Source organism: Papio anubis, chromosome 1 (assembly GCF_008728515.1).
Source record: "Papio anubis isolate 15944 chromosome 1, Panubis1.0, whole genome shotgun sequence".
Classification (NCBI taxonomy): Eukaryota; Metazoa; Chordata; class Mammalia; order Primates; family Cercopithecidae; genus Papio; species Papio anubis.
In genome coordinates this window covers 199,570,449-199,595,731 of record NC_044976.1, presented here as the reverse complement: position 1 = coordinate 199,595,731, position 25,283 = coordinate 199,570,449, and the positions used below count along the sequence as shown (strand labels likewise).

The window sequence follows — 25,283 nt, the reverse complement described above, 5'->3', positions numbered from 1 at the left end:
TTATTTTGAGACGGAGTCTCGCTCGGTCACCCAGGCTGGAGTGCAGTGGCCGGATCTCAGCTCACTGCAAGCTCCGCCTCCTGGGTTTACACCATTCTCCTGCCTCAGCCTCCCGAGTAGCTGGGACTACAGGTGCCCGCCACCTCGCCCGGCTAGTTTTTTTTTTTTGTTTTTTGTTTTTTTTGTATTTTTTAGTAGAGATGGGGTTTCACCATGTTAGCCAGGATGGTCTCGATCTCCTGACCTCGTGATCCGCCCGTCTTGGCCTCCCAAAGGGCTGGGATTACAGGCTTGAGCCACCGCGCCCGGTCCAAACTTCTTTTTCATCTTAAATATCAGAAATAATATCAAAGTGAATCTATTGCCCAGCATCCCAGCCAACAGATGAAAAAGACAGAAGGAGAGAAAGAGAGCATCTGTTAACCAGTGACTACTTGGTCTGCTACTTCATACAGGACCTTGTCCACGCCATACCATAACCATGTCAAATATGATGGCTTCCGCTTTACAAGTTAGGAAACTAAGGCACAGAAGTTAAACTTATCCAACATATCACAGCTGTAAGATGATGGAACCACAACTCAAACTCCTAATTATGCCCAATCTGTGTTCCCTCCACTGCACCCGACAACTCACTTTTAAGTGGGGGAAACTGAAGTGAAACACCAAAAAGCAACCCCGCATGCCTGTGCAGTTCCCAGCTGCCCAACCCCCTTTCAGGTGGCAGTGCCAGTCCTGTCTCCACCCTGGAGCGACTGAGTCTCTGACTTTGAGAGCACGTGTTCCTGTCTCTGAAACCCTGGCACCACCTGTTGTTGGATTCAGAAGGAACTGTGAACATCGTCTCTCCAGGTGTGAAAATTTCTCCATTACAGTCCCCAGTGTCCAGCCACAGCTTAAGAGGTGCTGAGCACGGGGAGCCCCCCGTTTCAAAAGGCAGCTGTTTCACTGCACAGTGAGAACTGTTGGTGGGGGCTTCCTCAGATGAAAACAAACACTGCTTCCTGGACAGGCACAGTGGCTCATGCCTATGACCTCAGCACTCTGGGAGGCTGAGGACGGGGGATCACTTGGGCTCAGCAGTTCGAGATCAGCCTGGAGAACACAGCGAGATGCTGTCTCTGCAGAAAAATTTAAAAATTTGTCTGGCATGGTGGACTACTACCTGTACTCCTAGCTATGTGGGAGGCTGAAGCAGGAGGGCTGCTTAAGCCCAGGAGTTCGAGGCTGCAGTGAGCTATGATTGCAGCACTGCACTCCAGCCTGGGTTGGTGAGACCCTGTCTCAAAACAACAGAAACAAAAAAAAGCTTCCCTCTAACTTCTGCTCAAATACAAAAAACAGAAGTCTCAAATAAAAAGAGAAAAAAAGTCATCGACCTCTTTTATATGGTAGCCTTTCAAATATTCGGGCATCACGCTCCCACTTCCCCTTGGAAGCCCTTCTGGAAAAACATCCACAGTTATTGCACGTGTTCCTCATCGGACACTGCTTCCGCTTCCTCAAAATCAAAGTCACTGCTAGCCGGACTAACCAGTTTATCATCTTCCCTGAACACTCTGTGCTCTGAAGAGAACAAAACACTCCGGCTATGGTGTGGCAGCCCGGAGAACACTGGATGTCATGTGACTGCTTCTGGACATTGTATTTCGACTAATAAAGCTTAAGATAACTATTTTTAAACAGCTCCATTACATTTCTGGTTACTGATCTCAGCCCTTGGTCTCCACTTTCTTGCTTGTTGGAATGGGAGAAAGACAATGGAAGACTTCTTCTTCAATGCTGGCTAGAGTAAGAAAATAGGCCCCCCACGGAAGACAAAATGGCAACCAATATTAAAAAATGCATGCACTGCCATTGACCCTGCAATTTCACTTTTAGGAATTCATTTCAAGAAAATAATCATGGACATACAAAGATTTACCTCTCAGGATACTGGCTGGAACCCCTCCTTATGTCCCACAACAAAAAATAAGTTCAATGAGCCGACGGCCGTGGAGATGTTGCCGCCATTAAAATGCTACAGGAGATGTTTATGGACATGAAAAGGAGTTCCCGATATATAGCCCAAGCGGAGATGGCACACCACGGTGCTGTATTTGTAAAAATGTAGCTGAAAGCAGATGGTAGGGGACTGCCCGTAGGAAAAGGCCCCATTTCAGGAGAGAAGAGAGAGGAGGGTGGCCCCCTGATCAGGGAGCCAAAGCCCATGAGGGGCTCTGAAAGAGAGATGGGCATGTGTGGAGAAGCGTCTCAGCAAATCCCCCAAATCTACTGAAATGTTAGTCACCTTGTGGATGACCTGAATTTTCATAGAAATTCATGGAAAGACTGAACTTTGAATGTGGGATAAAACTCAGGACCTGTTGTCAGAGATGCCAAATGCTTCAGGAGCATTTGGTCCCAGGAGCCAACTCTAAGAAATTGCGTGCAGGGCCTGAGGCTTCAAGTGCCTGGGTCTCGGCACGTCCCATGCAGAGGAGACCCCTTCGTCTCAGCGATGGGGGCAGCACAAGACCTGGGTATGCGTCCAGGGCAAGTATGGAGGCACATGTGGTGGGAGAGGAATGGTGGTTATTTCTGGCTGGTAGAATTATGAATATAATTTTCTTATTTTGGCTTATTTGAATTTCTAAAACCTACAATACACATATTGCTTGCTTTTTAAAAGATGCTTCCCTGAAGACACTGACAGCCACATATTTTCCTTATGACAACACTGTGTAGATCACTGGCCTCAGGCCTGGCTCATGGAGACCTATGTAGATTTCGCTCCCTACAAGTGTCACACGGTTCCACCCCAGACAACATGTATCACAGGGCACATGGTTCACAGAGACTAGGAAGGGAATTCTGACCTACAACATGGGTGCACCTGGAGGAATTACGCTAAGTGAACAAGCCAGAGATAAAGGACAAGTACTGTAAGGCTGCGCTCATATGAGGGACCCAGAGGAACCAAATTCATAGAAACAGGAATACCAGGGCCTGCGGGAGGCAGGAGTGGGACATTGGTATTGCACAGGTACAGTTTCCATTTTGCAAGATGAAGACAGCTCTAAAGATGGATGGTGGTGATGACTGCACAACACTGTGAATGCGCTTAAAGAAAACGGACCTGTATGCTTAAAAACGCTTAAACTGGCAACTTTAGCGTTATGCATCTTTTTACAATTAAAAAAGATAAATGCACAATGCCAGAACCCATTAAGTCACCTAGAAAAACAAAGGGTCGGGGAACATTTCTCTCTGATGCTGCAGCAGTGCTGAACAAATAACACAAGTGGTTCATCTCATCTTTCTTCCGGCAGGTGGGAAGTAGAAAAGCTAAAACATCTCTGTTAGGATCAGTGGCAATTCATACCCTGGATTTAAGTTCTCTTAACACATTTCATCATTCCCGTTTCATTCATCTTTACATGAACATCAGCAATTTCTGTTCTGAGAAATCTACTGTCTGGGATAACTGAACCAGCAACACATCCGGGAGGGGTGGCTGGGATGAAGACACAGCCCAGGACCGGGATGGGGAGGGGCCTCAAGGAGAATCCCGATGGCCTCAGGACTCTCCTTTCTGAACTCTCTCCCTACCCATGTCTCTCCTAAGCCTCAGGCCCTTACACAAGGTTACTAAGGAATACAAGAATGACACTAAGGTCTCATAAAGGCATAGAGAAAATCTGCTCCAAAAGGCCACGTTGACCAGAGGGTGAGAGATGTCCAACAAGAACCTCATCAACAGCAGTCCTCAGAGGCAGACCTTGGCCTTCCAGCCCCTACAGCTGCCCCTGTTCCTTCTAATGGCCCCGCTCCTCTACTGGCCCCTGCTCCTCTACCGGACCCCCTTCGGCCAGCTGGCTGGCTGGTCAGATTCATGGACAATTACAGGGAGAAACTTATTTTTCAATCCAGAGGTTTTTCCACACCAAGGGGAAAAAATGAGATTCTTCTCTATCAGATAGATTTCCAAAATACAAAATATTGACTAATATACATACTCTATTTGACGACAATATTTTAAAAACCAACACTAAAAAAAAAGTTCAGTGGTTCCAAGTAGAAAGCATGACGCTGAAATAGAAGCAACGGTCACAAGAGTTTATGGGCAAAAACTCATCCACAGTAGACCTGAAATGTGGTATGAGGCCGTGGGGGAACTATAGAGATATATTTTTACAGCATCTAAAAGAAAATAAAGTTGTTGATTCTAATCTGAGAATAGAGATGAAAGGGAAATAGGAAGACAGAGTTAACAAAATTGAAGAGTTTTACAGCAAGAACGTATCTAAATTTTACAGATGAGGAAAATAAAACCCAAATACTCCCTAAATATTCTAAGGCCACAGGACTGGTGGCACAGCTGAGCCTAGAGCTCCCGGTCATTATCCTTGTTCTGAACCCTGATCCTGTGCTCCCAGGTTATTGTTCTTGTCCCCATTCCATGACTTCCAGCTGGGACTGCCACTTGGGTGGTATACTTTATCCAAATTCCAGATTCTTCCCCAAAGTATGATGAATGAGACAAGAAATAGAGTGAAAACAATAATCTTGGTTTTTGTGACCATGGCAGCCCCAAGAGTGGTAGTATCCAAAGTGGGGCCACACAAGACAATCTTCTGAGGCAAAGAAAGAAAATGACAGACATTGTCAAGTATTTTCCTCATCCTTTATAATAGCTTATTTTAAATACACTTTATGATACAAACAGGAGGCCGGGAAATACTGGGTAGGAGAGGGCGGTCCCTGGCGAGGGCCACACCCTCAAGCCTGGAATCAGGGGGCCCAAAGTGAGAACATGCATTTCTGTTTTCCTGCCTGAATATTGCCTTTTCCAAAACCACCCTGGCCCGCCCCATCCCCTATCCTGTACCCATAAAAACCCCAGGCCCTACCCGCAGAGCAACAGAGAAGGAGAGAAGAAACAGCCAGATGTTGGAGACAATCAGCTTGATTTCTGACAGACAGCTTGACAGCGGGACTTTGGAGAAGAATTCCCTTTCTAGCTTCCCATCCCACTGAGAGCCACTTCCAGCACTCAATAAAGTCCTCCACATTCACCATCCTTCAATTTGTTTGCACAACCTGATTCTTCCCGGACACCGGGACAAGAATTCGGGTACCAAGAGGGTGGATGCAAAAGGCTGTCACCCTGACCCTGCACTGATCTAACAGTTAAGTCATCTGTGGACAGCAAATCAAAGAGCACACTGTATCATATGTCCTATGGGGCGCCAGGGGTCACAGGCACCCCACCCAGATGCTGCTGGGGGGCTGCACAGGGTTCTACTTCTGCCAATGCCCAAAAGCACTCATCTCAGCCCCTGCACCCACTCACCTGTGTGCTACCCCTCCCATGAGGGGCTGAGGGCTGTGGGCTGAGTCCTGTGAAGGTGTCAAGGGAACCATCCCATTTCATTTAGAATGTATCAATAGATCCGTATGTCAATATGCATGTAATTCCTAAGTGAGCATTTCAATACATATATGTGTCGGGGGTGGTCTAAATATATGTTTGCTCATAGAGCGTGTGGTCAGAAAACTGGAGGCTGTTGGCCTGGAACATCACTGCTCTGCCCTATTAGATCTGGCTCCTTCATCCGTCAGTGGATTCTGTGGCCATAAAAGCGTTCAGCTTGGTGTCATGTCTTCCCGCCCATCTGTCTACAACTGCTACATGCCCAACACACAGAACACAGGAAGCCACTGAGCTTCCTGAACAACCCACTGACACACTGGAAAGTGCCATGGCCAGTGGATTCTTGCAAACCATAAAACTTTAGCTGTGTTCCTCATGCTTAGGGAAAATTATTTTTCCATCACAAAAAAATTTCTAACAAAACAAAATTACGTGCATGCTGGTTTAGTAAGAAAAATGGTTTCAACATAAAAAGGAAAGAAAGCCCTTCGGCAAAATAAAAAGACATTGTGCATTTATCAAAAATTACTACTAATAACTCAAAAGACAGGCAAATCAGTACATTCCGATCTCTTTGAAGATAAGAAAACCAACTGTTTGCAACAGTTAAGGATATGAAAGGCAGAGTCAATGTGAGCACTCAAATGATTTTGAATAAGATGTGACTCTTAATGGTCAAATCCAGCCTATGACCTGAAGATGGCTTTTCCCTCCCTCTCTCTATTTGCCTGAAAACCATCAGAACACCTGTATGTTTTTAATAGAAGATAATTCATGGGAAGTCTCTCATTAATCCACACAACAGATGTGTATATCCTGGCTTCCTATTATTATAATAAAGGAATATTAGTTAACCATTCTATTCAGATACTCCCCATTGTGTGGGCAATGTTTACTTTACATATGAAAGAACTATGGCTCAGGGCTTCATGACTCATCCAGGAGCTGGAAAGATGACAGGGAGGCAGACCGAACACACAAACTGACTGCATGCATGCGCCGAGTCAGAGTTCTTGAAGGAGACACTGACATACCTGCATCTGGTGTAGCTGGGACAATGCAGGGGAGGGCACAGACGAAGGAGGGGCTTGGACTCCCTGGGGTGAGGCTTGTCCCACCACAGTCAAGAACGTGCAATCACTCTCACCACCACTCTCACCACCAAAGCAAACACTTCATAAACGGACCTCCAGTTCCCGATAGGCATGTAAGGAGCTTGAAAGTCGTTACTCTGTCCTAACAGTAAAAAGCTGAATAAAATGAAAAATCAGCACTTCTTAGAGATCTGTCTTGGATCTGTTGCAGAAATGTCACAAGCCACAGCCCCGCAAAATGGGACAGGTGAATACAGGGAATCACAACTCACTGGAGCGGAAGCCTGTACGTAGAAACCCCTGAAGATCCACTACGGGGGTAGGACAACCTAAACTGGAGCGGAAAATTCCTGGAGGCTCACTGTGGACAAGCCTAAGAGACTAAAAACTCCAGGGGGACCCAGTCATGGGGGTGGAGGAGGGGTGGGCGGCTATATTTGTGTGAGTTTTACCTCCTGGAGCTCTACCAGATCCTCACAGTGAACACTGGAGAAATATCCCCTCACGCTTACAACAGGGAGAGGGGAAAATAACCATTTTGAAACGCCAGGGCGCTGTGTTCTTATTAATAAGGCCTGCCCTCGGGAGAAACTATCTACACAGGGACTAAACTGCTGGCATTTATCAGCGCCTGTCCAATCTGAGGGACAGGAAATAATCAGCCCTGCTAGACCTTAGTATCACCTAAGGATGTGGAAGGGGAAGCTGAAAAGCAAATGTGAGGTTCACAGCCCAGGCACAAAGGCTCCCGAAAAGAATGAGACCAAATCATAGGACTATAGTAAGCTTCCCCTCCCACTACAGCTTAACACGGCACAACTAAAGGCCTATTTACCAGGGTTCCGTGCACCCAGTCCATCACATCCAGTTTTCAACATAAAATTACAAGGCACACTAAACACACACACACACACACACACACACACACACAGTTTAAAGAGACAGAGCAAGTATCAGAACCAGACTCAGATACAGAACAATGTTGGAATGATCAGATCAGGAATTTAAAACAACTATGATTAATATGCTAGGGACTCTAATGGAAAAAGGAGATAACACATAAGAACAGACAGATAAGGTAAGCAGAGAAATGGAAATTATGAGAAAGAATCAAAAGGAAATGCTAGAGATAAAAAACAATGTAGAGAAAGGAATGTCTTTAATGGGCTCATTAGCAGATAGGACATGCTGATGAAAAAAATCTCTCAACTTGAAGATATGACATTAGAAACTTCTAAAACTCAAATGCAAAGACAAAAAAGATGAAAAAAAATTGAAATAATATCCAAGAACTGTGGAGCAATTACAGTGGTGTAAAGATGTGTGATGGGAATACCAGAAGGAGAAGACAGACAGAAAGGAATAGGAGAAATACTGGAAGCAATAATGACTGAAAATTTCCCCAGATTAATGTTGAACACCAAAACGCAAATTAAGGAAACTTAGAGAACACAAAGAATGTATAAAGGCTCCAAAAACTACACTGAGGCATATCATACTCAAACTGCAGAAAATCAAAAATAAAGAAAAAAATATTGAAAGAAACACCTTACCTATCAATAGAGGAGCAAAGAGAAGGATTACAGCTAATGTCTTCTCAGAAACCATGCAGGAAAGAAGAGAGGAGAGGGAAATATTTAAAGGGCTCAGAGAAAAAAAAAAAATCACCACCTAGAATTCTGTACCATTTAAGATTGATCTTCAACAATGAAGGCGGGATCGAAACTTCCTCAAACACAAGTTGAGGGAATTTGTTGTCAGTAGACCTGCCTTGCAAAAAATGTTAAAAGCAGCTCTTTAAACATAGGAAAATAACATAGATCAGAAACCTGGATCTACACGAAGAAAGGATGCATCAAAGAAGGAATAAGTGAAGGTAAAATAAAAACTTTTCCTTTTTTTTTTTTTTTTTTTTTGATTTGGAGTCTTGCTCTGTCACCCAGGCTGCAAAGCAGTGGTACAATCTCGGCTCACTGCAGCCTCGGCCTCCCAGGTTCCAGCGATTCTCTTGCCTCAGCCTCCCAGGTAGCTGGAATTACAGGCATGCACCACCACGCTTGGCTAATTTTTGTATTTTTTGTAGAGACAGGGTTTCACCATGTTGGCCAGGCTGGTCTTGAACTCCTGACCTCAGGTGATCCGCCTGCCTCGGCCTCCCAAAGTGCTGGGGTTACAGGCATGAGCCACTGCTCGTCGCCTATTTTTCTTATTCTTAATTGAACATATAATGGGTTGTTTGAGATAATAATAGCAACAATATATTCTATCATGTATTCTTTTATATATTATATACCTAGGCTTATGTGTAAGTAAAATGAATTACAGCAATGATATAAGGGATGGGAGGGAAGAATCAAGAATACTTTGCTATTATAAGATACTTGCACTACCTGTGAAACAGTATAGTGTTATCTGAAAGAAGACAAACTAATTTTTTTTTTAAGACATATAATAGATACGCTGAGAAGGGAGAGAAAATGGGATTATACAGAAAGCTTAATTAAAATGACAAAAGGCAGAAAAAGTGTGAAAGGCAAAAGTACAAACATAGAATAAGGGCAACAAATAAAAAACAATAACAAATATAGTAGATATGAATTTAAATACATCAACAATCACTTTATACATCAATGGTCTAAATACACCAAAGAAAATACCAAGATTGTCAGTGAGAAACAAAAAATAAGTCCCAATTATATGTTGTCTACAACAAATCCACTGCAAATAAAATAATACACATAGATCAAAAGTAAAATGTTAAAGAATGGCCTTTACCAAGAAAGGTTAGATCTATCATGCTAACACTAATCAAAAGAAAGTAAGAATAGCTATATTAATTTCTGACAACGTACACTTTAGATCACGGGCATTTTTAAGGGATCAAGAGAGCATTACACAATTATTTTTTTAAAGTTTATTTTCCAAAAAGATACAACAATCCTTAATGTGTATGTGCCTAAAAAGAGCATAAAAATACATGAGGCAAAAACTGATAGAACTGCAAGGAGAAATAAATGAACTCACTGTTATAGTTTGAGCCCTCAATAGTCCTCTGTCAAAAATGGGCAGATCCTGCAAGAGGAAGCTCAGTAAGGACAGAGTTGAACTCAACAACACCATCAATCAACTAGATATAATTGACATCTATAGACTAATTCAGTCAAAAATAGCAGAACACACATTCTTCTCAAACTCATGTGGAACATTCACCAAAAGAGACCACATTCTGGGCCATAAAGCATACCTTAACAAATTGAAAAGAACAGAAATCAGACTGTGTGCTCTCAGAACACAATACAATTAAACTAGATTCAATAACAGAAAGACAGCTAGCTGGGAAATCCCAGAGTATGTGGAGACTAAACAACGCCCTTCTAAATGACACAGGGGTCAAAGAAGAAATCGCAAGAAATTTTTTTTTTTAATTTCCAAGCTAAAAATGAAAATAGAACTTACCAAAATTTGTGAGATAACAGCAAAAGCAGTGCTTGCAAGGATATTGATAGTATTGAATGCATATATTAGAAAATAAGATCTAAAAGCAATCATCTAAGATTCTACTTTTAAAAACTAGAAAAAGGAGAAAGTTAAATCCAAAGTTAAGTAGAAGACATAATAAAAAAATTATTACAGACACCAATACAATTGAAAACAGAAAATCAATAGGAAAAAAAAAGCAATAAAACCAAAAGCTGGTTCTCTCAAAATATCAATAAAATCAATGAACTTTTAAGCAGGCTAAGTGAAAAAGAAAAAAGGCACGCTTTACCAATATCAGAAGTGAAGGTGGGGATATCACTATAGAACCCATGGATACGAAAAGGACAATAAGGAATAGTATGAACAACTCTATGCCCATAAATTCAATAAGCTGGATGAACTGGACCATTTCCCTCCAAAGACACACTCTGCCAAAATTCACATGAGAATACACAATTTGAATAGGTCATATCTATTAAAGAAATTGAATCAATAATTAATAACCTTCCCAAAGAGAAAGCACCAGGCTCAGGTGTGTTCACTGATGAATTCTGACCAACATTTAAAGAAAGAAATTATACCAATTCTCTACAATCTCTTCTAGAAGAGAGAAGCAGAAGAAATACTTCCTAACTCATTCTATGAGGCCAGCATTACGCTAATACCAAAAACCAGACAAAGACATTTAAGAAAAGAAAGGTATGGCTGGGTGTGGCGGCTCACGCCTGTAATCCCAGCACTTTGGGAGGACCTGAGGCAGGCAGATCACCTGGGGTCAGGAGTTCAAGACCAGCCTGGCCAACATGGTGAAACCCTGTCTCTTAAAAAAAAAAAAAAAAAAAAGAAGAAGAAAGAAATGAAGGGTACTGATTAGTAGCTCTCATACAATCATATGCAGGAATGCTCAACAAAATAAAGCAAATCAAATTCAGCAATGTATAAAAAGAATTACACACCATGATCAAGTAGGATTTATGCCAGTTATGCAAGACTGGCTCAACAAATGAAAACCCATTAACGTAATCCATCATATCCACTGGCTAAGGAAGAAAAGTCACATGATCATATCAATAGATGCAAAAAAAAGCACTTGAAAAAATCCAACACCCATTCATGTTACAAATTCTCAAACTAGGAATATATGAGAACTTCCTCAACTTGATAAAGAATATCTACAAAAATCCTGCAGCGAACATCATACTTAATGGTGAAAAACTGGAAACTTTCCCATTAAAATCAGGAACAAGGCAAAGATGACTCCTCATCACTCTTCTTCAACATTGTACTGGAAGTCCTAGCTAATGAAATAAGACCAAAAAAAAAAAAGTATAAAGATTGGAAGAAAATAAATAAAACTCTCTTTGTTCATAGATCACATGATTGTCTATGCAGAAAACCTGAAACAATGAACAAAATTTTCCTGGGACTAATAAACAATTACAGCAAGGTTATAAGATGTGAGGTCAATATACAAAAGTCAACTGCTTTCCTATATACCAGCAACAAACGAGTGGAATGTGAAGTGAAAATCACAAGACCATTTACATTAGAAACTCCCAAAATGAAAAACTTAGGTACAGATCTGACAATATATGTATAAATTCTATATGAGGAAAACTACAAAACTCAGATAAAAGGTATCAGAAGAATTAAATGAAAAAATATTTGACATTCATGGGGAGTAAGACAATATTGTCAAAATGTCAGTTAATCTCAACTTGATCTATAGATTCAATGCAATTTGTGCCAAAATCCCAGCAAGTTGTTTTGTGGATCTTAACAAACTGATTATAAAATTTATAAATTTATATGGAACAGCAAAAGATCTGGAATAGCCAAAACTACCTTGAAAGAAAACAAAGGTGACTAACACTACTCGGCTTCAAGACTTTACATGGAGTCATGGTAATCAAGACAGTGTGGTAGTGGCAAAATAACAGACAAATAGATCAATGGAAGCAAATAAAGAGCCCTAATATAGAACCATATGAATATTGCCCACTAATCTCTGACAAAGGAGCAAAGGCAATAAAGCGGAGAGAAGAGAGTCTCTTCAGCAAATGTTTCTGGAAGACCTGCACATTCACATGCAAAAAAAAAAAAAAAAAAAAAAAAAAAAAAGAACTTAGACACAGCTCTTACACCTTTCACAAAATTAACTCAAAATGAATCACAGACCTAAATGTAAAACACCAAAGTAGGCCAGGCGTGGTGGCTCACGCCTGTAATTCCAGCACTTTGAGAGGCCGAGGCGGGCAGATCACCTGAGGTCAGGAGTTTGAGACTAGCCTGGACAACATGGCAAAATTTCATCTCTACTAAAAACACAAAAATTAGCTGGGCGTGGTGGTGCATGCCTGTAATCCCAGCTACTGGGAGGCTGAAACAGGAGAATCACTTGAACCTGGGAGGCAGAGGTTGCAATGAGCTGAGATTGCACCACTGCACTCCAGCCTGGGCGACAGAGTGAGATAGTGTCTTGAGACTATGAGAAGATAGGCCACAGACTAGGAGAAACATTGACAAAATCCATATCTGATAAAGGACGATTATCCTAAATATATACTTTTAAAACTCAATAATAAGAAAATGAACCACTGGATTAAAAATGTGCAACAGGCCTGAACACCTCAGAAAAGAAAATATACAGATGGTAAATAAGCATATGAAAAGATGCTCAACATCATATGTCATTAGAGAATTGAAAATAAAAACAAAAGTGAAATACTACTCCACACTTATTAGAGTGGCCTAAGTCCAGAATACTGGCACCACCAAATGCTGGTGAGGATGCAGAGCAACAGGAACCCTCACCCACTGTGGTGGGAATGGAAAATGCAACAGCCATTGTGGAAAACAACTCAGCGGTTTCTTACAAAACTCAGCATACTCTTACCATACGATCCAGCAATCGTACCCTTTGGTATTTACCCAAATGAGCTGAAAACTTATGTCTACTTGAAAACGGGTACATAGATACTTATAGTAGCTTTAATCATAATTGCCAAAACCTGGAAGGAACCAAGATGCCCTTCACTAGGTGAATAAACAAACTAACACACCCAGACAATGGAATATTATTAATTCATTAAGACATGAGCTATCCAGCCATGAAAAGACATGGAGGAACCTTAAATGTATATTAAATATTAATATATTATATTAATATATTAAAATAAATATATATTACTTAAATATATATTACTCAGTGAAAGAAGTCAATTTGAAAAGCTGACATACCCTATGATTCCAACTGCATGACATTCTAGAAAAGCAAAACTTCAGAGGCAACAAAAGGATCGCTGGTTGCCAGGGGCTGGGGCGGGAAGGAAAGGATGAACAGGTAGACCATGGAGGACTCTTAAGGCAGTGAAATGACTCTGTATGATACTACAATGGTGGGTAAATGCCACTGTGCATTTGTCCAAACCCACAGAATGTGTAACACCGAGAGTGAACCCTAATGTCAACCACAGACTTTGGGTGATGATAATGTGTCAGTGCAGGTTCATGGATTGTAACAAACGTACCACTCTGTTGGGTGATACTGACAATGGAGGAGGTGGTATGTGTGTTGGGGGTGGGGGTGCAGGAGGTATACAGGAATTCTCTGTACCTTCCCTTCAGTTTTGTTCTGAAGCTAAAACTGCCCTAAAAAATAAAGTCTATTAAAAATATTTCATGAACTAATACATACTAAAATATACTTTCTACTTCATTCTATTTTTATTTTCTCTTTCAACACATTTTGGTCACCTCCCATTAAAGTTTTAACTTGACCACCCACTAATGGGTCCAATGGAAGTCGGCAAAGCAGTGCTCTAGGGTGGTGCCTCCTGCTGACCTATGGAATCCAGCCTCTCCCCACAGACCATCTGCTCCAAGAGCCACGCTCAGTCCACTCCCAACAACGTGCTCAAAGCCAGATGGCTGCCTGGCCCCTGGCAGTACCTGGAGGGAGGGTCTCCATGCTTTGTGCTTTCTCTTCTCCATTGCTGTGATGAAGGTCTTTCTTTTTAATGGGGTCAATTTCATTCCAGTCCTCCTGGGGGAACAAAGACACTGAATGAGTTGCCTGGTTCTTCAAGCACACCTTCATTCATCAGTTCAATACACACCGAGTCTTTGGAGAGTTACACTTGGCCCTGGGGATGCACTGATGAGTAGGACGGAGGGCCCATCTTAAAGACCCCACACCCCAGAAATCGTTAGGGAGTCAAGATGTAAGGGGAGAAAAGTATGGGCACGACCTTTCCCAAGGGTTTGCATTTCTCTCTCCATTTTATATTTGTATTGCATATCTGTGGGAAGGAAATACTCCACAAACTCCCAGGGCTTTGGGGATTTGTGAGGGTGGAGAAGCGAGATAGGGGAAGTGGATTAAATGAAATAATTCTAGAGTGGTTAAATTAAAACCATTAAAATGAAGGTAGCTCTCCAGACATGTTAGGTGGTTTATAGACATCTTAGGACCAGATTCTCCCTAAGGGCTCCTTTGAGCTCTCCTCAGAGTGTGTGAAATGATTTAATTCCATTGACTAACACAAGAGCAGGCAGTAGGGCCACCAAGCTTTTTCTAGGGCTTACTCTAATAGGACTGCCACTGAAACAGAGATACATATTAAGGACTTAATATGAAACCAGAATAAGGTAAAAGCTCTGGCAGAATTTATTCAACTCATCTGGGCAAACAATTTACTCTAATTTATCAACATTAAATCAGACTAAATAACAACTGCACGACCACAGAGCTAAATATATTTTCTCACCACTTGGAATCTGATTTCTGTGACTAAAATAAGAAAGGTTTCTGTATATAACCCAAATCAGAAATAACCCAAGGCTAGTAATTTTCCCACCAGACTCCTGTGAGCCAAGCATTGTCAATTGGCCATTTTCCTGAGCAGATGCGATTAGGCTGAAGCGCAGCAGTAATCCCTCCCTGCGGGGCGGGGACCAGATCTCCAAGGGTTCATTCCACCAGCACTCCTCCAGACCAGTGTGGACTGCATGCTGCACACAAGTTCACCACTGGAGACGTTTCGGTCCTTTACTTAAAATGTAAAGTGAGATCTGCAGAAGGGTAAACCTCAGGGCCTGGGCCAAATGACACATTTTTTCCAAATGCAACTTGCTCTGCCAATAATCTGCAGTTTTACTCAAGAGGTACGCTAATTAGAGAGAAACTGTGCCTAAGCCTCCCCCATCTCTCGGCCAGCTTTTCCTTCCGCTGCTTCTCTAATGAGGCGATACAGCTGGGTTTATCACATCGGGGCTGCCATGGAAATGGCAGAAGAGGAAGAACTGTAGCCTTGGGGGGCTGGTGAGAGAAACCATTCTGCAGCCGGGGGTCTGAGCCCCACCCACCCAGCAGAACCGCCTTCCTGGCCTTTAAGTGCCCCAAGTACTTCTGCAAGTCTTATCCCACGCTGCAACAAATGTATTAAAATGCAGCTGTATCCCAATTTAAAGAATTTTTACTGCAAAGAAGTTTGGAAAAGATGTATTTATGACTTGGCTTTTGAGATTACTTGGCTATAAAGAAATTTTCAATTTACTACTGGCAGTGATTTTGTGGGAACCCTGGCAGATAGGCAACAGCGAGAGAATTTAACCCACCAACTGGCTTTACAAAGTAAGGAGATACGTGTGAATACTAAATCGGCAAAATGAAGTTACTACAGTCACATTGTGCAGACTTTTAATTAAGCATTAGTTTGTATTTTGAGGCTTGATTGTAGCATTGTGGCTGATAATTCCTACCTCTCAAGCCCCCACCCCACAGGCATCTGGCCTCCTACGTACACCAGCTAATGGATCAAACCATTTAAACTTGTAGCTGAATAAAATCAAAAGTGAACATTGCCAGTGGGGCTGGTGACCCTAGCATATTTTCTACACGTAAAAATAAAGTCATTATCTGTAGTCATTGTCGGACATTTGCAGGTCAACCATCAGTGTTTTCCCAGAAAATAAACTTTTTTGTTTATTTGTGCCCACAAATAAGATTGATTTTCCCATAAGTAATGCTCCTCACCCTCCCTTCTTCCTTCCAATCAGTGACGCCTACTATGAAACTAGTGCAGGGTGAGCATTCCTCAATCTCCCTTCTTCCTTCCAGTCAACGACACCTACTATAAAACTAGTGCAGGGTGAGTTCATGCCCATATAATTAGGCCATGACAAGGTAGCAAGCAGATGGAACAAGCCGTGCCATTTACGAAAACCTACTATGCGCCAAGCATTGCGCATAGACCCTCTCTCATTCCTGCATTTTATAATTCCTGTCTTACAATGAGGACACATAAGATAGGCTAAGCAATTCGTCCAGGTTACACAGCTGGTAAAAAGCTAAATCTGGCCCTTTATGTAAGTTAGAGTGGGAATGACAGGCTAGGGCTCAATTTAAACTAAATTATAAGAACTTGATTCTCAAAATGTCATAAAAACTCAAGAATACATTTCTAGGAGGTCACTCACAGAGGACTGTTTTGTTCTGGACTTCCAGGTCAAAAACTGCAGATTATCATCTTAACTACCTGCTCCTAGAGTAAAAGCAGGGAAGGGGAGGAGGAGCCCCCAAGGAGGAGGAGGGGGAGGGGGAGGGGGAGGAGGGGGAGGGGGAGGAGGGGAGAGGGAGGGGGAAGGGGAGAATGAGGCAAAGAAGGAGGGGAAGGAGGGGAGGGGAAGGAGGGGGAGGGGAGGACAATGAAAAGGAGGAACCACCGTGGTGGCTGCTGCCTAACACAGTATTTATGAGGTGCCAAGCCCCACTCTGGACGCTGCACATACGCTCATCTTCCTGCAATGCTATTACTATTCCAATTTTACAGGTGAGGAAGCCAAGGCACTGAAGTTTAGTGTTCATATGAGGCTGGATCCACACCCTGGGGAACTCAGGGCTGGAGTTCATGGTCTCAGTCATTTAGCTGTACTGCCTCCAGATAAGACAGCTTCCTCTCTCCCCTAACTAAACAGCCAAAGTTCAGTTAAGACATTGTACTAACCATTCATCTTAGAATATGTCTGGTCACTAGTAATAAATTCCTGCAAAGATGGCTGACTAGGTTCACTGGCTGACAGAGCACCCAAGCTCAACCCACCACTGGTCTGTAGATGCTTGTCTGCTTGTCTTGTCCCACTCTCTTCTCCCCACCCCTACCGAGGGCCTTGGCCTGGTATTAAGAAAGTCAGTTCCTAGAGACACAGTGGGGACCAGGCATCTTGGCCTGTGTTGTGCAAAGACACCCACAGACAAGCGCGGGCAATGACGGCCCAGAAACACAGGCCTGCGTAGAGCAGGGCCCCCAGGAAGGCTGTGCGCGGAAGCAGTACTTCGGTGGAGACCAAAGGGAGGCAAGAAGGAACAACGGGGACTAGTGGTGGTGGGTGTACCAGACAGATGGAACAAGGGAAAGATCAAAAACAGGAAGGCACGCAAGTGGCAGGATAGTCTGAGACCTGTATTCTAGCAACATCACTGTGGCTACAAAGTGAGGGCAGACTAGAGGACACGAGAGCGCCCAGGAGGCCACTTCAGTAATGCAGCATGGGAAGATGGCATGCTGGACCCAGTCCCGGTCCCAGAGGGACACAGCGGAGACAGGTGCAGCTAGGAGGGGCTGGCAGTGCAGCAGGAGGAGTGCGAGGGGGAAGAAGAATCAAAGATGGCCCCATGTTTCTGACTGCAGCACTTCCTACGCAGGTGTGATGTCCACCGAGAAGAAATACAAGAAAGTTGCCGGGTAGGGTAAGAAGAAATGCTAGGAAATAAAGAGGAGTTTGGTTTGGAAAGGATGAAGGTACAAAGAGATACCAAGAGGAGGCATCTGCAAACAGATGGAGGCACAAATCTGGGGTTGTGAAAAGGCTCAGGGTAATTAAAGCTACTGGTGAGCAGGAGGGAGACCACCCAGGGAGGGTGGGGTGTCAGTGCAGGGGAGAGGAGAGCCCAACGCTGCAGGGACAAGCGGGAAAGGAGGAGACCCCACATGGCACGTGGGGAGCAGCGCTGGCCTCAGAGCCAGAGCCTTGGGTTCCAGCCATGCCTCTGCCAATGGCAGTGGGCGTCGAAGTCTAACTTCTCTAAGATTAGAAGGCTGGGCTCAATGCCTCCTGCCCGGCGGGTCCCTGCCTGCCCAGCGGGTCCCTGCCTGCCCAGCGTTCTTGTGTAGGCGATACATTCAGTTAGCACTTGAGGTTCTTTTACATTTGCTACCTGCTTCGCCCATGTTTGACATTCAAAAAGATTACAGGTTCTTGGAGGGTAGGAAAGCCGTCATATTCCTTCTGTATCCTTATGGTACCAAGTGCGCTGGTGGCCTTATGGTAGTTGCTCAATAATAAATGCAGCTGAAAAAAAACCACCTCGCCCTACTTACTCAGATTGATTGTCCCGGCTTCGCCTACTCTGCAGTGGAAGCTTTTCGTTACAATCCCCCTCCCATACATTTACATACATTATAAGACTGACTTACACTAGTGTCGGCGCTGCTCAAAAATGGAAATGTACTGAATGCAAATGTATGAAGAAGGCTCTTGCGCCCAGTAGCCACTGGTATCCTGGCTATGCTACCAACAGATATGTGTGTTTTCTCCCTTTTAAGGGGAAAATGGTGCCGTGACAGACAGGTCCCCTTTTTAGTGACAAGTATAAACTGCTGAGATTAGAGAAGTAATGATGTGGTTTATGCTGGGTCAAAAGTTACAGAGAATTCAAAGCCTGTGATCTTGTAAGCCCGCTTTGATTTCCCAGGATGCAGACCCATCTCTGCTTCGTTTCCACCACCCTCAAAGGAGGGATGTTGACAGTGAATGCAGAATGATTACCCCACAGACAGATGGTGCTTCGGGAAAGCGTGGACAAGGGAGGGCTCGGCAGCTCTGACCAAATACTGTACTCCATCAGGGAAGTTTAACCGGGGGTCTAGGATGCCCTGCCAACCAAATGAGAAACGCGGGGCAGGAGAACACTGCTGCCCTGCCTGGCATCACCCCTTGGTCCAGAGTGTTGGATGCATCCACATGCAGCCTCTGGAAAGACCTAGATGCCCTAAAGTATGGCGCTGTGGTCTTCTCTCCCTTTGTAAATGGCATCTGGGCCAGTTAATGAGAACTCTCCTACTTACTAACTTACCCCACTGGTAGTGATTATTGTTATCAGACATTTTAATCTGGTTCAAAATTATGTATCCCAAAACTTCAAAATATGTATCTGGCCATGTTGTTCTTACAAATGCACACAACAGAGGCACAAATGGAATTAAACTAGGCCATGGGTGCAATCAGATGGGAATCCACAGCTGAGCGACGTCTACTTACCTGCCATAATCAGAGAGCACAGCAGCTCAAATTCATCCTATTTCTAAGTAGATAAAACAGCAATGACATCTAAATACTATGACAATATTTTCAGGAGTACTAAACCCAATAGGTGAGTTTATTAAATAGTTATGGAAACAATTAAGTGTAAATATAGGTTTAACTGTTAATAGAATATTCCCAGTATAATCTGTCTCTGATCCAAATAAGAAAAAAATAAGAAGTGTTCTTGCCTTGGTTGCCAAAGGCAAGGTGGTCAGGGAAGTGGAGGAGGAAAGGTGCCATAGGGGTGAGGAGGTACAGTGGCTGGAAGAGGAGCAAGCCCTTAGGCACTATTGATCAAATCTGTGTGTGCAGGGCGCTGTGCAGTCCAACCACTGGTTTCCCAGAGGATTGGAAAAAAAGGATCCAGAAGGGCTACATGACTTATCAGCTGCTGCAAAACACATGACCTCAAAACTCAGTAGCTTAAAACAATAAATGTTTATTACCTCACACAGCATCTGAGGGTCAGGAATCCGAATGGTTCTGGCCCACGATTTCCAATGAGGCTGCAAAGATTTCGGCCAGGGCTGCTGTTGTCTGAAGGTTTGCCTAGGGCTAGGGTCTGCTTCCAAGATGGGTAACTCACACGGCTATTGCCAGGAGGCCCCAGTTCCTCACTGGGGTCCATCCAACAGGGCTGCTTAAGAGTCCTCCCAAGAGGTGGCTGGCTTCCCCAACGAATATGAGGAAGAAGGTACATACAAGAGCAAGGGACACTCCCTGATGCCTTTTATGGCCTAGTCTTAGAAATCACTCACTGTCTCACTGTCTCTCTGTCATAGTCTGTTCATTAGAAATAAGTCACCATGTCCAGCTCACGTGACATCGGGTTTGGTGGAGCTGAGACTAGCCTCCAGTTTAGAGAGGAGGATAATAAAAAGTTGGTTAATATTTAGAATATTCTAAAACCACTACATTTATGAATGCCATAAGGCTTGCTAGTGGCAGAGCCTGCTGTACCTAGCCAGTCATTTCTGTGGGGCAGGGGTGAGGGGCAGGGGCTGTGAGGTGATGGAAGCTCAAGAGTTGAGTCACAAAAGCAAGTCTGTGCAGCAAAAGTGTTGCTTCATCTCACGCTGTCGTCTTACCCGTGTCCAATATAAACACAATTACCACCTTTGGTAACATTTCTGAATTATGAAACACCACTAAAATAAACATGCTTACACACATAAAACTAGATAATAACAAAGAATAAATGTTATGTGTATTGCTAAATCATCCAAAGCTGCTTCCATATAATTTAAATGGCGAACATCATATTTGTTAACAGAGATATAAAAATATTACTGTGGGAGAAAACAGAAAATAAATGGGCTGTTTTTAATCTCTGCTTACTGAAATATATGTTGTCACTGTTAAATTATTTCAGCTGACTAGACCATATGGTCAGAGGCAGATTAAATTACCAAAAATACCATCTGAATGACTACTTGATTCCCTTCTCATCAATTGTCTAGTTTTCATTGTTATTTGATGACTTTTCAGTAATTACCCCTACAGCAAATCCATACAGCAACCCTCAAGTTTTGGGGGAAAAAAAAAACAGGTTGCCGGATATTTTTAAATGAGGTAATACTTTATATTTCACAGTCCATTTCTTAAAAGGGAAGAAAAGCTAAGCTGCCAAGCTAAGACATTACGAACTAACTAAAACACTGTTTACTCGAAAGCAAATTTTTAGAGTAGACTTAAGTTTCCTGCTAAAGATCAAGACCTCCCCTAATCAAGCATTTTCCCTATAAAGTGACCCATGGGAGAAGCAGAAAGACTATTTATTATTTCTAATTCTTCAAGGTTGGTGTTCCACCAGGACCGTGTAGAGGAATAATCTTCAGGTCTTCTCACAAGAAGGCAAAAAAACTTTAACTTTCCATATAGGGTGTGTGACCTATTTATAAACTCACAAAATTAATTTTAGCTCACTGGGAAACGGTCCTGAATAAAACCACCAGTGTTAACTAGGTGATTTCATTTGGATATTTGTCTCCTCCAAATCTCATGTTGAAATGTGATCCCCAGTGTTGGAGGTGAGGTCTGGAGGGGGTGTTTGCGTCCCGGGGGGTGGATCCCTCATGCACAGCTTTGTGCTCTCCCCACGGTAAAGGAAATAGTTCACACAGATTTGATCCTTTAAAAGAACCTGGTACCTCCTCCCCTCTCTCTCTTGCTCCCTCGCTTGCCATGTGACACACCTGCTCCTCTTCACCTTCTAACATGATTAAAAGTTTCCTGAAGTCCTCACCAGAAGCAGATTCTGTTGCCATGTTTCTTGTACAGCCTACAGAACCGTGAGCCAAATAAACCTCTTTTCTTTCTAAATTACCCAGTCTCAGGTATTCCTTTAGAGCAATGCAAAACAAACTAATATACTAGGCTAGAAGATCACTCTGAACCATGGCAAAAGTTCTCTTAAAACCAGAAGCCTGTACTGTGTAAAGCACTGGTATCTATGCATGTATAAAATAGATGAGTTTTTGCTTCTTAATAAAAATTCCCATTGAAAGCAACAACCGTTTGGTTTACAAGAAAGAGTGGTATCTTTCCTCCTACTCATCATTAGAATAGAAAGGGAACATAATATACTTTAGAGACCAGAGACAGGCTTCATTCAGTCTCTCAAATATTTTTGAAGCACATTTTGTGCCACATGTAGCAGAAGTGGCCATGGGCCCTCCTAGTTCTATCACCTAGTAAGAACAGGTAAAATACAGGTAGAGGAGTAAGATCAGCCTACTGGAAGCTTTGAAAGCTCCAGCCCAACAGCTCCCAAAACCTTTACTTGGGCAAGAATCAAAAGACATGAAAGGTTTAAGAATGAAGACCTGGGTAGTGTACAGAGTGAGGAACAAGACAGAAAGGCCAAGTTTTGGATTTCCCAAGGCCTGTTCCTGCCCCGACCAATATAATTACAACTTTAGGGAATGGGACCCAGCCTTGGGGGGTTTTCTAGAAACTTTTTCCAGGCAGTTCTCAGTGTTCAGAACCACTGGGTTCATCCATGCATTTCCAGTTTCACTTTCACTACTCCAGTTTGGTTTATGAAACTCAATGTTGCAAAAAGGAGAGGAGGGCAAATTTCTATGTTGGATTCAAAGTCACAAACTGCTTTATACGTATTCCACTTGCTCACAAAGAAAAAATATGTTACGATAAAGGTCACCACTTCACTTATTTTACTGTGGAACCTCAGAGAAAAATAGGCTGGTGGGGAATAACGTGGGGCTGCTCAACATTTGAGAACTGTTAATGACTTGTGCTGAAGTCATGAACTACAATCGCTAATTATTCATCCTCAACCATTTAACTTCTCTAACAGGCAGAAGGCCTGGTGAATCATCCTGCACATTCATTCCATGTACAGTCAGTCAACTGCCTTCATTTAACAAATATCTTCCTATTTAAATCCCTACAGCTACGCACAGATGAAATGGCCATCAGTGACCCAGCCAGTTGAGTCTAGAACCTCTGGGCATAGAAAATGCAACTAGGAATGGTTTGCAAATGCATCGGCACATCCAGTAAATCCTGGTCTATTTCTATGACCTTAGGCAACTCAGGCTGCATCTCTGAGTCTCAGTTTCCCAAGATATAACATGGAAATGTAAGAACAATTCTATCCCATCCCCTTTGAACTATAAGGCATGACACAAGTTAGACATTAAGTCCCATCATTAAGAACATTAAACTTGCCTTCTTCCAATCTGAGGATCCAGCCTTTACTCCTCTTCCAGTTACTATTTAGTGCTACTAAACTTCCTTTCCTCTCCATAATTAACTCATTCACCAACTTGTTTAAGAATTTATGCATATTTTACTTCTGTGGTCTTCCTCTCCCAAACCCATAACCCTCATCTAATCATGAGAAAAAACATCAAACAAACCCCAGACAAGGAATATTCTAAAAAATCCCTGACCAAGTCTCCTCAAAACTGTCAAGGTCATAAAAAAAAGAGCAAAGTCTAAAAAAGTGTCACAGTAAGAAGACATGATCACTAACTGGAATGTGGTATTCTGAATAACATATTAAAACAGAAAAAGAACACTAGGGATGTTGCAAAAAATCTGAATAAAGTGAGAACTTTAGTTAATAAATATTAATACTGGTTCTTTACAATAAATGAATCATACTAATGTAAGATTTTAGTAACAGGGAAACTGGGTATGGGATATATAGGAACTCTCTGCACAATGTTCCCAATGTTTTTGTAAGTCTAAAACTGTTCTAGAAAAAAATAAAATTGTAAAAAATTACAAAAATGTGTCCATAATCCTATTTACCTAAAGGGAAAGCAATTACACTGAAAACTCCTGGACCAACATCTGTCAACCATGTATTTCTAGGGTGCCTGTTCATTTTTAATGGCAATTTGAAGCCCTCTCCCCTCCCTCTTCATTCAAGAAAACTCAGGTGTAAATCTCTTTATAAATGGTCACTCGAAAGCCAATCTCCCAATGAGAATAATCAGCTCAGTTCCGGGGACATGAGGGGCAAGGCCTCAGACGAATCTATTCCACACCACCATCCTCTCTTCAAGAGCTGCCAGACCATCCTAAATGTTTGTGCTCGGCAGAGAGGACCTAAGCAGAAGGTAGCCCAGAGAAAGTGAGCACAAGGGATGCCATTCACTTGCAGCTTTTCCTCATTCCTAGGTCTAAATAAGAGTTTATGAAGCAGGTCAGCTCTTAGCTCCTGGTGATAACTTCCCATTCCTGAAGGCAAGAACAGCAGGTCCTTTAAGAGATGATATATAATTCTAGCCCTAAGTTAGCTGAGCGCCTGACACTTTAAGGAGTCTTTTATGGCTCCATTCTCTAACACTTGCTCTGAGTCCACCGCCTCCCCAGTCAGGGGGTGGCACACAAAGCCCTCTCTCAGCTGCAGCTCACTTCTTGTTCCGGGCTTCTCAACCACAGCTGAAGCAGGTTCTCTTACTTTAGAAAAATGGTGAATTTCTGCAAACTGGACTAGAAAATATCTCTTTATTAAAAAAAGGGTGGTGGGTATTTTAGAAAATTCTTTCTCTCGTGACTTATATAAAAATCAATTGCATTTTAAAAATTTAAAAATAATAATCATTGCCAATAGGTAAGAAAAAAAGGTGGGAGGAGAGAGGTGAAGCCCTCAGGCAGCACTTGGTGATGAGCAGGTCCCAAGGGCAGCAGCAGAGCAGCCTCGGGAGGCCAGCAGGAGGCAGCTTCATCAGCCAACCAGGCTGCAGCCCTGCACATTTCACATCCCTGCTGCTCCACCTCCCCTTCCTCCTATCACCACCACGCTCCTCCACGCTCGGCAGCTCCCTGACCTCCATGTCAATACACCTGCAAAGCTGCTTTCCTCCCCACTTCACCTCAGCCCATGAGCAGGTCTCACAGAACTAAAGTGCAATGCTCCTTGTCACCAGTAGGTGCCGCCATCTCCCATGACCATCTGGTTAAATCCTTCTGGTGAGGGTCTAACTTCCACACAACTGGTTCCTTCCTAGGCCAGCTCTGTAACCACTGAGTCAGAACTGGCTCCGGGCTGGGAGTGGTGGCTCACGACTGTAATCCTAGAACTTTGGGAGGCCAAGGCGGGAGGAGAGCTTGAGCCCAGGAGCTCAAGACCAGCCTGGGTAACACGGTGAGACCCTGCTTCTACAAAAAAAAAGTTAAAAATTAGCCAGGTGTGGTGATGCACAGCTGTAGTCCCGGCTACTTGGGAGGCTGAGGCAGGAGAATCACCTGAGCCCAGGAGTTTGAGGCTGCAGTTAGCCAGGATCACATCATCGCACTCCAGCCTGGGCAACAGAGTAAGAGACCCTCTGTCACCCCCCACCACCAAAAAAATAAAACACTTGACTCTGTTTTGAAGAGCATCTCCAAGAAAAAAAATGAGTCTCAGAATGATATGCAAAGAGCCCCAAGAGAGCTGAGGGTTACAAACG

General features: G+C 43.0%; 1 protein-coding gene across 3 annotated transcripts in view; it reads right to left on the bottom strand.

Annotated features, from left to right (window-relative positions):
• Positions 1 to 25,283, bottom strand: part of GALNT2 (polypeptide N-acetylgalactosaminyltransferase 2) — a 217,855-nt gene that overhangs the window by 90,614 nt on the left and 101,958 nt on the right. For 2 of the 3 annotated variants that reach the window (XM_003893785.4, XM_021931277.2), the window contains exon 2: positions 13,942 to 14,035. In XM_003893785.4, the coding sequence (XP_003893834.2) occupies positions 13,942 to 14,035 (94 nt within the window). Of the gene's footprint in view, positions 1 to 13,941; positions 14,036 to 19,802; positions 19,830 to 25,283 lie in introns of those variants that run through there. The other variant, XM_021931270.2, reaches the window with a different exon arrangement.